This window comes from Cornus florida, unplaced genomic scaffold (assembly GCF_030987335.1).
Source record: "Cornus florida cultivar Cherokee Brave unplaced genomic scaffold, ASM3098733v1 CherokeeBrave_3.0.0_Hap2_Chr06, whole genome shotgun sequence".
NCBI classification, from domain to species: Eukaryota; Viridiplantae; Streptophyta; class Magnoliopsida; order Cornales; family Cornaceae; genus Cornus; species Cornus florida.
Window position 1 is genome coordinate 106,278,320 of NW_026775576.1, and position 13,201 is coordinate 106,291,520.

Sequence of the window (13,201 nt, forward strand, 5' to 3'; positions counted from 1 at the left end):
ACATTCCGAGACATTCTTTTATAGCTTAGGTTGCTATCCATCACAAGCTTAAAACCAGAGATAAATCTCGCTTTTCGAATAGGCAATTTGACAGAGCCTGCTCCCTTTGCAACTTGGAAGATAGGAGTCATAATCACCTTTTCTTTAACTGTCCTTACTCTAATATAGTATGGCAGTTTTTACAGCATAAATGTGGAATTTACACCGGTGAGCAGGGTATTGAGGCCATTGCAAACTGGATTGCCAACCTGTGGTGCTCGACGTCAAAATCTCCTAAGGTGGTGATGTACAAATTATGTTTCGCATGCGCTGTGTACTTCATTTGGAGGGAGAGAAACAATAGAACCTTTACAAATTATAGACTTACAGTGGAGCAGTTTTGGAAACAAATTGAGGATTGTGTCAAGAGCAAGCTCTCCACGGTTCGTTTTACAGACTGTACTTTGTCGAGGTCTGTCGCCACTACTTGGAGCCTTCCGAGCACAGTCATCGCTTTCATTCCCCAGTAGTAGAACTTGGGGGGTAGGGGTGTGTTTTTTTGGGTTCCTTTTCTTTTAGTGCTTGTATCTTTTCCCAGCTTGTCTGGAGTTTTCTTTGCCTTCCTCTGTCTGGGCATGGCCCTTCCCTTTTTCTTCTATTTTGTTTCTTTTCTAATAAATTTTAACTTACCGGGAAAAAAAAATGATTCTGTCTCCATTAATAGCATCGGCTAATTGGGCTACACCCCCCACTGTGTTGTATTTATTTTGGGCTGCCTTGTTGTTGGGTTGTTTGTGCCATTGGACTAATGGCTCTGTAAAAGTTTCATATATATATATAATATTGCATATACGTTCAATATATATATATGTGTGTGTGTGTGTGTGTGTGTGTGTGCTAGAGGAATTTATTTATATTAATGAATTATACTTCATCTGGCCCAAATTAAACTTCTATTTTCGGAAAATCTAACTTTTTAAAATGATATGTTTTAATATTTTTTTTATTGTATTGGTAGTGAATGAATTATCAAATATGTTCATAGTGGATTTATAATTGTGATGTTTTACTTTTTATAAGTTCAAAATTGCTAATATTATAAAAAGATACTTTGACTTTACAAATGGGATAGCCAAAATTAAAAAGATGAACATTTAATTTGGAACGGAGATAATAATTGATTAATGATCATTGGTTAAACAAACATACTCTTTTGCCTGTACTGAGGCTTGGGGTGCGGTGGGGAGGGGGGATATTGACGTCTTTGGCTGTCTCATTTGTTTGTCGTCTTTTTAAAAGAAGAATAATGCTTAGCTACTCACCGCTGGGGGGGGCTATTGACGTCTTTGGTTGTCTCATTTGTTTGCTGTCTTTTTAAAAGAAGGATAATACTTAACTATTCGCCGGTGGTAGCTTTACAGTGATACCCCTCGATTCTAGAGTCACGGATGATCAAGTTCGAACACAGATCCGAAGAATACCAAACAATTAATATGTAAACAAGTAAGAGTACAAAAGAATTAAAAATAAAATAACACGTTGAAAAGAATTCTAAATATAAAAATCCTCCAAACTAATAGATTAATATAACTTAATCTTTCCATTCTGTATAACTCGAGAATCCATCCAGTGAACCCCTAATAATTCCAAATGAAAAAAATTACAGAACCAAAATCCAAAACTAAAATAAGAACGGAAATCTTATGTAGTCAGAAGAGTGAGTGACTACTGCTTCATCACGATCAAGCTCTAAGCTTGGTACTGACGAACACCTGAAAAATAAGAGTGGGTCGGGCCCACATGCAAGTTCCATCCGACTACAATCTATACATAAACCAGATACGCAGATATATCCTAGATAGCTCGGCAATAACTAAAATAGTTCATATAGAAATAGATACACACTATAGGATGCTCACTAGCCTATAGTGTAGCTCAGTCTGCATAGAAGGTAACATGAAAATCACACTTTCCAGTGACCATGTACATCTCCTGTCAGGGAACATCAGCAATATCCAGTTACCCATCCTTTGCGGTATACACACCCTAACCATGATCCTGAGAATCAAACTCATATCACAGTACCATAAGTATATATATAAATCCTTCCTAATATAGAAAAAAAAAAAAAAAAAAAAAAAAAAAAAAAAAAAAACATCCGTTATGTCATTCAACTGTTTTAGTTGACAGGACATGCATCCATGTAGGATTTAACTATTTTAGTTAATCCATTCTGTATGTATGAAGAAGTAGGATTTAGCGTTTTAATCTAATCCATCCCCAATATGCCACCGTCCCATACCGGTGCATACAATGCATATGATCCATAAATGATGCACACTCAAATGAACATCAAATACATCCAGAGACAAACATAATAGAAATTAGATATAGATAAGATCCTATCATGCATCCAATATATGATTATAATCATAGAACCTCCGTTTAAATTGCTAAAGTAAAGATACACAATTTAAACTATCCATATCCATCCAATTGACAAAACAGATATTATAATCGTTCATCAATTTAAAATCCATAGCATGTTATAATGATAATCAGAAGTATTAACTGAGCACATTATACAAAAATCCCATAAATCCTTTCATACTAGTCCATTAAATTTACTAATCAAGACTAGCAATTTAAACCTTCCACAATCCTTAACAGCATGCGAATTACTATATAAATTTCATGATGTCCATTTAATCCTTCATTATGAATCCAAGGCATGATACAATCATACTCAAATCCTACAATTTCATTCATATTAGTCTGTTTACTTTGCTAATCCAACCACTAGCAATAAAGTTTCCCTATTCCGTGACAACAAGTAAATTATTATTTAACTTTTATAGAGTCTATTAACACAGTATAAACCAACATGCCTGGCTTCCATTAAATTATATATATAGAGTCTATTACATGAGAACCCCTCTCTGCTTCATCTGTTTGTTTCTGCGCTTCCGGCGAAGTTCAACGTCCCTGTCCCGAATCTTTTTAACATTCTTAGGGTTTAATTTAAGTTCTTATAGTCCTAGAAACTCCTCACATTCCAGTATGAATTAATTGACAAAAATCTAAAACGAAAACAAAACAGTTTATGCAAGAAAACCGACATCAGTTAATTAAACATACAAACAATTTACAGTCTGATAACTTGCACCAAATTTCCATTTTTAAAGTTGAATTAATTCCTGGAGACCATATAGAATGCACAAAACACAAGTTTACAGGAATGAGATAGAATGAAACTTGCCTTTAGGTTTCGGTTTGAAACTTTTTAACATCGTCTCTACGTTTCGGCAACCCTAAGACTATCTCTTCCTCCTCTGATCACTGTTCTCTTCCTCTGTTGCTTCTTGGCTCAACCCACAAGCAACTCCCATAATTAATCTCTCAAGACCGTCTATGTTTATTTCTTAAGACCCTCTCTGTTTATCTCTCAAAACCATTCCGTGTGCCTCTGTTTTCCCTCTCAAGACTATTACGTGAATAAGGTTTTCAACCCTAGTAGACATATACTGTTTTATATATATAGGCGTTTATTAACCCTACTTCTAACTCCAACCAAACTACACGTCGGCTACATAACCCCATAACATAAAAACCCTAAACCTAAACTATATACGACACATACAAATTATAATCAATTAAGTCATACAAGCCACTTAGATAACACACATCAATGAAAACACCAATTAAATCAACTAAGTAAATTAAATAACAAATAAACAATTAAATAACAATTAAACAATTAATTTAGAATAAATAACAATTAAACAATTAATTTAAAATAATTACAATTAAACACATAGCCAGATAATCACATTTAAATACAAATAAAACAAATAATCAATTAATCAATTAAAGTGCACATAAAACACATAATTAAATTTCAATTATATCCTATTAAAAAATAAGGATATTACATTTACCTTACTTACTCCTTTTGTGTTCTAATAACAAAATAACACATCAGCTTTAATAACAAAATCAGCAAAATAATAAAAAAGCCATGTACGTTTATTTATTTATTTATATTTTGTTTTCTAGTTGGTACTCTCACACACTTGTCTCTTTCGAGACTCGAACCCCTGACCTCCCTTTAGGAAATAAGAGGCTGATACCGTTAGGCCACTGACCCGTTGATTGGACGTTTATTCAATAGTTGATCTGAGAAAACAGAGGAGAGCGTGGATTATTTTGTTATTAAAGCTGATGTGTTATTTTATTATTGGAGCACATAAGGGGTGAGTAGTTAAGCATTGCCTTTAAAAGAATATTGATGGGAGGGAGGGGGTGCCTTTAATCTTCAATGCGCTTATTTGTGACATGACAATCTTCGTTATACAAGAAGTAACACACATATATATACTCACCTATATATTAAAATTTGTCTAAGAATGCATGTCGTAATTTTCTCAATAAGTTATTTGTTGATTAATAGAGGGACAGCTATATAGATGATAAATTTCCAAGAAAAATATATATATGTATAACGACAACTAGCACTAGGCTAGTCTGGAGTTCGATTCTCATTAGGAGCTTACGACAATATAGGGCTACGCCTCTACGGTCATACTCAGCAACTTACCCAATCCGAAGTCTCATATATTTGGAGTTATTCCAAAAAAAAAAAAAAAAATCTATATAATATAAATTTATATAGAGAGAGATAATAGGACAAATAAAAAGGTTGATAAAAAAAAAAAAAAAAAAAAAAAAAGAAGTTAAGTTACTATTTGTCGTAAATGTTTCAATAGATGATAGAAAAGATAAAAAGAGAGCGTGTTTACAAATTTTGTAACAATCGATAAAGTCATAGAAATTATGAAGTTAAGATAAAAGGAATATATAAAAGAAGGTTGAGTCGCTTCAAAGAATGAGCTAGATAATGCTATTGAAGATGACCTTGTTCGAACAATTTCATTATCACCTTTTTTTTTTTTTTTTTTTTTTTTTTTTGGGAAGCGACACAATACTTTTCTTCTTTTATATATTCCTTTTTTCTTATCTTTATAATTTATGTGACTTTATCCACACACACACACACACATATATATATATATAATTTCTGTTCCATATTAAAAGTCGATTTCAAAAATTATGACGAAGAAAGTGTATATATATCTTAATTTGATCAATTTTTTTTTTTTTTACTTTGAACTTAATTAATTGTTGAAAAGGAATAGTTTAATATATAAGATGCCACTTTCATGTAATCATTAATTTTTCATTTTATAATCATTGTTTTAGTGGGCCTACAAATTAGTAGGAGTAGTATGTTTCAAATATGTTCCAGTAGCGTGGGTTGCGGTTCCCCAAATAAGATATTCTTTTTGGAGCAGTGTGACTTTAAAAAAAATAATAATAATAAAAGAGAAATAAAGGAAGGGAAGTAGCTAGGAAAAGGTAGTTGTCCTTATATATATATATATATGAAGCTAAGGTATGAAATAAATAAAGTGATATAATATAAATGAGATTCTGTAAGTGACTTAATTTGTCTTTCTCTCCAGTACTTTTAATTACTAGTCTCCAGTACTTTTAATTACTAGTGGGCTCAGCTGGCTCTATAAATAGGTGAGGCTGGACCTCCATTTTCCTTATAAGCAGAGCAGATTACAAAGAAATAAATACTGTAACTAAGAGAGAGAGAGAGAGAAAAAAAAAAAAAATGGCAGCAACCGTAATGCAGTACCCTACTAGCATTAATCACGAGAAATTTAGCCTTGAGATGGGGAGTGACGGGAAGCCCGTGTCCCTTCGAAACGAAGGGAAGGTGGTGCCTTTACACACGGTTAGGATCTCTCCGGTGAACCCGGAAGACCCTCATGTGCCATTTTTGGGAGCGTGGGGTGTGGCGGAGCACAACAGGAACACCGGACAGGGTTTGGAATTAGTGATGGTGAGCGGGGGATAGGTATTAGTTATATCCAAGACCAAACAAACTCACTTACTCAATTTAGTGGCCAAGGACAAGAGCGGTGTTGCCAGGAATTACTGGGCTATTGTGTGGGGGGATGCCGAACGTAAGACTCCTTATGCCCTCATCCCCGATGGGAAGCTCATTCTCAAACACTATTAATTAGCAAGCATTAATGGCGGCGGATGAAGCTGCATGGGTCACATTAATTAACTAAGATCATTAATTGGTCTTAATCTTATCCATAAATAAATAAATAAAAGGACCCTGCATGCATGTATCTAGCTTGTTATGTGTGTATAATACATGTGATAATTAAATAAAAGCTCATCCAGTCTATTGCTAGCTTCACCCGTTTGTCTTTTATGTGTGTGTGTTCTGTTTTTATTTATCTTGTTCATGCACTCACTCCGTCTCCATAATGCATGCAACTATATATGTGTACTATAAATTAATTGGTGTTACGTACCCAGAAAATATCAAATTCATTACGCTAAATCAAAATGTTTTTGCACTAAAATAAAACCCAACAAATCGATTTGTGCCTTTTCTGTTTTCCCCTGATATGAAATTAATTGTTTCCGGCTTGTTGTGGTGAGTTTTCAAATCATAAAACCCTAACCATCACTGAAAACTAGACAGATGAAATGGAGAACTCACAAGATGGGAACAGGAGCTAGCTTGTTTCCTAAAAGGAGACGGGATAGAGAAGGAATCCTTAGGGGTACAAGTGGAGACTGATTTTGGACTTGTGAGCAATTATTTTACCATCAGAGTTAAGTCTTGATTGAAAAATCTCAGCCTAAACTTAATTAAGATTGGTCTTGAGCTAAGGTTCTTGAACTAAGGTACTAGCGAACCCAAGCTCAACCCAGACTCGAATACTTTAATCTAAAACTAAATTGAGATTGCATTAAAAATTTTAATGTAGAGATTGGTCACGTGGATAACCTGAATTAACTTGACTTTCTAACACAAAATCTCTAACTCCGGTTTAAAAATAGGCGGATGAGTTGGTTTAATATGGAGTAGTTAGGGTTTCATATGTCAGTTGGGCTCAAACTGTATCTCTAACCTGTCCAACCCGCCCAAGTTGCAGTCTTAGGAATCCTTACCTAATATCTGCACTTTTGCTAACCGGGCCAGTCTGGCCCAGTATGTTCTAACCCAACCTTTTTTGAAGTGAAGTCCAACCCAGTTGAAAGCCCCAGCTCGGTAAATCTCATGGACAACCCGAGGGATATATGTCTGGTTTCCTTTGTCATTTATTTTATTTTATTTTTATATTTTTTTGTAGAATTATGATAATTTCAAGTCTTGGAATCAAAACTAATAATACATCTAGATTCCGTAAAGTAAAAAATTTTATTCCTCAGTAGTATATACAAAACATGAAAAGAAAGAAATCTATTTTGCCAATCAATTTTATTTTACTGAAAAAATATCATTATCATGATGAACTCAGACAAAACTTCCTTCTTTGTATGCTTTATTTTTTGTGGAAAGGTTCTTTGAATTTCTAACAATTTCGACCCAAAAAAAAACTCGTTTTCAAGCTCTAGTAGGTGTACAAAGTACAACAGGCCCTTCCTAAAACTAGGTCAATTACTGTTACATTAAATTTGGGTTGATTTTTATATGTTGGAAGGATTCACTCTTTGAAAAACTCTTTTATAGCAACAACACATTGATCTAGTTAATATCGGAGCACGAATGATAATTCTAAATTGATGGATTTTTAGCTTTGCCAATTGACAGTTCAATGTGAATCTATCGTTTATAATTTTTGGATGACAAATCAAGCAAACTTTCTGTCTTCATTCATTTATATATTTATTTTTTTAGTTCTTAATTCTTACAAAAATCCACCCCTTTTCTCATTACTAATTTAATTAATAATAGGTGTAAAAAAAAAAAATTTTAAAAACTGTTCCTCAAATTTTGATTTTCATTGTAGTCACTGTTCACTAAGATATCCTATTAGCATCAAATCATATTAATTAATGGAATTAAATAATTTCCTTTACAGTCGCTAGATGTAGATTGTTGAAACCAAAGTTTGTTTGAATAATTTAGAGGTATGATTGAGTACAAAGAATAATAAAAATACTCTTCCAAAAAACAAAAAAGAACAAAAATAATAAATATAATGCTAACAAAAAGTAAATTCTTTGAGTCAATTCTTATGAAGCTTTGTTACTTTTTTGGGACTATCTTGTGTCCTTGAGCTCTCTTGTGATTCCCCAAGATTCTTTTTCATTTTCTGTACAAGAAACCCATCTGAAAGTTCCTCGTTTTGGGTGATATATATTTTTGTATTGTTATTGAGTTCCACACACACACACACACACACATATGAAGACACAGAATAAGTTAAAATTACACACAAGAACAAGTGAAATGAACTAGTTCTGCTACTTCAACATTGCCTTTAACTTTGGGTAATTTACTGTTACTTCCTTCGTATTTTTATTTTAACCCTTTTGCACGTATTGATATAAGAAGAAACTGTGAGTTGAAGAAGTCATCTATGAATTGAAATGCTTTCAAATGAAGCTAAATTACTTTTGTGGTAAGAATTGTATAATGTCAATGTTGTGAATTTAAAATTAAAAAGAAAAAAAAAAAAAAAAACAATACATATGCATAATATACAGTAAAATGCAAAATCGGAATGTGGTTGGTATATGAAGAATCGGTAGATGATAAATCAAATAGAATAGTATCTAAAAGAAAGGGTGCTCACAAAAACTTGAATTCACAGACATTAAGTACGTTTATTTGGATGTAAAATATTTTTCTGAAAATATTTTTTTATTTTATGGTGTTTGATTGTCATAAAATATTTATCAAGGGTGGATCCAGGAATTGACAATGGAGTGGGCTAAAATTAAACGTAAATTTAAAAACAAAATTTCTTAAGCAAATTTTTTTTTTTCTATAACATAATCTATATATATATATATATATATTTGAATTCAAATATTACAAAATATCTATCTAAGTTGTGCTCGACAAGTCCTTAAAGACTTGAATTTGTCAATAATAGACTCCAAATCAATTTTCCAACCGTGGTCTCGTTCAAGGTTGACGGTTATGCAATCAGCAAGAAATTCATCTCCCATCGTGCTACGCATCGCTGTTTTAACACGTTTCATGCCTGAAAATGCTCTTTCTGTAGTTGCTGTAGAAACGGGAAGAGTCAACACAAGACGGATCAATCTGTCAACCAAAGGGTAACACTCGGACTTCCTTCTTACAACTAGTTTCCCACATAAATCAGTAAGAAAAGAAGTATTTTGAAACTCTGGATCACTAGGTACATCAAGTTGCTAATGTATCAACTGAAACTTCAATAATTTAACATATTGACCAATGAAGTCCCAAGGATACAATTTCTCAACAAGATTGCATATCTTGTTCACGTCAAAAGATTCAAAAGAATCACTAGGATCCAAAGCTGAGCTAAGACTAAGAAGTTCCACTACTTCTTTGTTGAATATATGTTCTAACTCTTATCAGTTTTAAATCTATTGCAGAGTTGAAAATGTCAAAGTGATAATGGTGCTCAACTGTATTATGATCTTGTTGCTGACAATAACGACATGTACCCTCTACATAACGAGAACTCAAATCAGGTGTATCAATGTTATGTCGATTACAAAATGACACCACATTTGCAAGGAAAGTATCCCAATCATCTTGTCTAAATTTTTGAAGGATAATTTTGGTTGTTTAGACTAATTTCAAAGCATTTAGAATGTCTTGAGATTTGTGTTGCAAGGCCTGGCAAAGTGTGTTAGTGAATCCTATAATGTTATCCATTAGGTGCAAGATAAATATAAATTCAAAGCTTCTCATTGCCTTGTAAACATCCAAAGCTTGCCCACGCATCTGTTGAGTTTGCCCACCCTTTCTAAGATTTTCAACAACTGTGCAAGATGTAGTATACATATCAATCAAGTCCCTTACAGAATCATAATGTGGGCTCCAACAAGTAGCTCCAGCTCGATGCAAGGTGCCAATCTGATTAGCCCATTTACCAGATTGGTGTTCACCTATGCTCAACATACGTGCAATCTCATCCCTTTGAAAAGATTTTAATTCAGCAAGACGCTTGGGAGAGGAAGCAACAAGATTGACAATACAAGTCAGGTGAGAGAAGAATTGCCAAATATTTGGCTCATCTTTTGCTGCTGTAACTAATGTTAGTTGTAATCGATGAGCAAAACAATGGACATAATAAGCAAATGGGCACTCTTTAAGAAATAATGCTTATACTCCATTCCATTCGCTACGCATATTACTCGCACCATCGTACCCTTGACCTCTCAAATTTTGAATTGAAAGATCGAACCGAACAAGAATATCAGATATTGCATCCTTAAGCATCACTGCTGATGTGTTTTTAACTCCCACAATGTCAAAAAAGAGTTCAATTAGCAAACCATCATGCTTGACATATCTTAAAACAAGAGCCATTTGCTCCGTTTTAGACTCATCTTGTGCTTCATCAACAAGAATACAATATTTGCCTCCCGTAATTTCATCACAAATCATTTTTCTCACTCTGTTTGCAAGAATATGAAGAATCTCTTTTTGAATTGATGGAGCAATGTATTGGGCATTTTGTGGAGTATTGTCTAAGATAACACTTGAGAGTTCATCATTTACTTCTGCTTTATACTTTAACACTTCAATAAAATTCCCTCTATTTAATGAACTTGAACTTTCATCATGGCCTCTAAAACCAATTCCTTGCAATGCTAAAAAGCAAACGGTTTCAATAGTTGTCTTAAGCCGCATTCAATTCTTCAAAATATTTTCTCTTGATTAGGCATTCAACACTTTATCAATATTTTGTGCCAATTTACTTAAATTTCTATAAAGCATGGCACATTTGCTATGTGGTGAAGATTGAAGTCCCATGTGTCTCAAGAATTCACATTTATCTCCATCATTAACTCTCTTCTAATGCTTAAATCCACCATTAATAATGCTCCGTTCGTTAGGAAGGAAGTAAATTGGATGGAAATGAGAGAAGAAGGGAAGGATGAGACATCCATAGGGAAGAGATTATGAACTTCTCTCGTTTTGTTCAGTTGGATAGAAGAGAAGATAAGAACCTACCAAATTCCTTTGTTCGTTGCGATCATTTTTACTACTCATTTTAACAGTACCATTAATTTCACTCTAATTTATTGTTTGTTTTAATTTATATATATATATATATATATAATCATATTTCATCATGTAGACTGTATATTTTTTTCTTTATGTAGACTGTGTATTTTTTCTTCTGAATGCTTTTTTTTTACTAATAAGGAAATTATATAACAAACAATCCATATATATATATGTGTGTATGTGTGTGTGTGTGTGTGTGTGAGAGAGATAAAGGAGAAAGTTCAAGGTAAGATAAAGGAGAAAGTATATATATATATATATAACACCTGAATCATATCTTGATAGTTTTTTTTTTTTTTTTTTTTTTTTTTTTTTTTTTTTTTTTTTTGCGTGAGATGAGATGTGTAGGGTTTAATTTTTAATATTTAGAAAGGATAATATTGTAATTTAATAGTATTATAATAGCTCCACTTGTTTTTTCTCCTGTCTTCCGCCCAAATTTAGGCGGAAGAAAATTTGTTAACAGGGAGGGATAAGACATCCCTCCTATTATCCTTTCCCTTCGTGTCTCTTTCCTACAGAGCGAAGGAATTTTGTTTCTTCCCTCCTATTTTCTTTCCACCCTTCTTTCTTCCTTCCTACCGAACAGAGCATAAGTGCAGAACGAGTCCCCGTTTTATTTCTCTCTTCAAAGAGAAAGCATGGAAAACAATATGCTTTATCATTTGAAGGAGAATACTCTAGCCAAAGAAATTGTTTGAACCATTCGTACTTAAATCGCCGATTCTGCTTTCCAGTCCAAGAGCTAGGATAATTAGAAAGTTTAGATTGATAAGGCGCCAAATTGATATAAGCTCGTCTAACCTCATCCCTTTGATTCACCGAGTATTCATGCATTTGAATACGTAACCCATGATCTTTTTCAATAGAAGTGGAGTGGAGTTGCTTCGGTTCAACAACTTGGGGTAGGGCATGAGGTTGCAAATCAAGATCATTGTCAATGTTAGATGCACTAGGTATATCCTTTTTTGATTGATAATCGCCACTCATTTGGCCTCCTTTTTTATAGAATGAGAGAATAGACATATTTTTCGCTTTCTTGTTTGGCGGTTGATATTGAGCCATTATTATTTTTAACCTAATAAAATTAAAGAATGGGTTAAATTAAAAATCCCTAAAAATATATATATTAATTAAAAATGCCTAAATCAAACTAAATTGTACTTTGTTCATAAAATAAATGACTTCGCTAGCCTGGACAATCATCATTATTCATTAATAAATAACTAAAGAACCAATATTTTCAAGAATTAAGTTAATTAACACAATGAGTAAGACATACTGACATACCAGATTGTGAAGGAGTAGATGCCACGGCAAAATTCTTTAGACTCTTGATTTTTTCAATAACATGAATACTTGATCATGTTCAGTGAAGTAGTGAACTCTTCTCTTCCAAATCCAGGGCAACTGGGTAAATCAGACTAATCAGTAAATTACACCATTCATTTGAAAGCATAACTTCATAAGACTGCATTTTCACACACACACACACACACACACATATATATATATATAAATTTTGAAATAAGAAGTCCTTAGAAATCATCAAAAACCTAATTTTACCAACTACCAAGTCTATCTGTGTCTGTCAGAATTAGAAAATTAGAAATCAATTCAGTTTTGAGTTATCAAAAGAAAATTAGAAATTAATCAATTTAGTTTTGAGCTCACTAACCTTAATGATGCACTGAAGTCCTTAAAAATCAATTCAGTAGTGAACCGAAGGCCTTCGAAATCAAGGCTTTAACTCGTACCAAGGGCGAATATCGGCAGAACGCAGAGACCAGAGAAGGACGGTGGTGGATGTTGGCGAAACGAGAATTGCAATACTTAAGAGTTTGGGCAAGAGCAATGGAGCATATCACGAGTTTTTTTAACCAAAAAAAAAAGAGGCTAAATTACACAGAGACCCCTGAGGTTAGGACATATTACAACTAGATGAAGATTTTGGTTTTAATTTTCACTTATATTTGAATTAGTGGTTTAATATTTCATTCACACCCCAAATGTCATTTTTCATGGGTGGGCAGAGTACTTTACATGCAAAATGACTATGTTACCCCTTTGACTAATTGTTAACTTACAAGAAATATGTTTCAATTT

The 13,201-nt window shown here is 33.2% G+C and overlaps 2 protein-coding genes across 2 annotated transcripts; both read right to left on the reverse strand.

The window, feature by feature from the left end:
- Window positions 1–8,904: 8,904 nt before the first annotated feature.
- On the reverse strand, window positions 8,905–10,714 carry LOC132314769 (uncharacterized). The gene is made up of 3 exons (XM_059813589.1): window positions 10,216–10,714; window positions 9,773–10,110; window positions 8,905–9,240 (listed from the first exon to the last, which is right to left on the reverse strand). Exons 1-3 carry the CDS (start codon window positions 10,712–10,714, stop codon window positions 8,905–8,907), a joined length of 1,173 nt encoding a protein of 390 aa, XP_059669572.1.
- Window positions 10,715–11,584: 870 nt separating this feature from the next.
- LOC132314770 (uncharacterized) lies at window positions 11,585–12,160 on the reverse strand. The gene has a single exon (XM_059813590.1). It carries the CDS (start codon window positions 12,158–12,160, stop codon window positions 11,585–11,587), a length of 576 nt encoding a protein of 191 aa, XP_059669573.1.
- Between the last annotated feature and the right edge of the window lie 1,041 nt (window positions 12,161–13,201).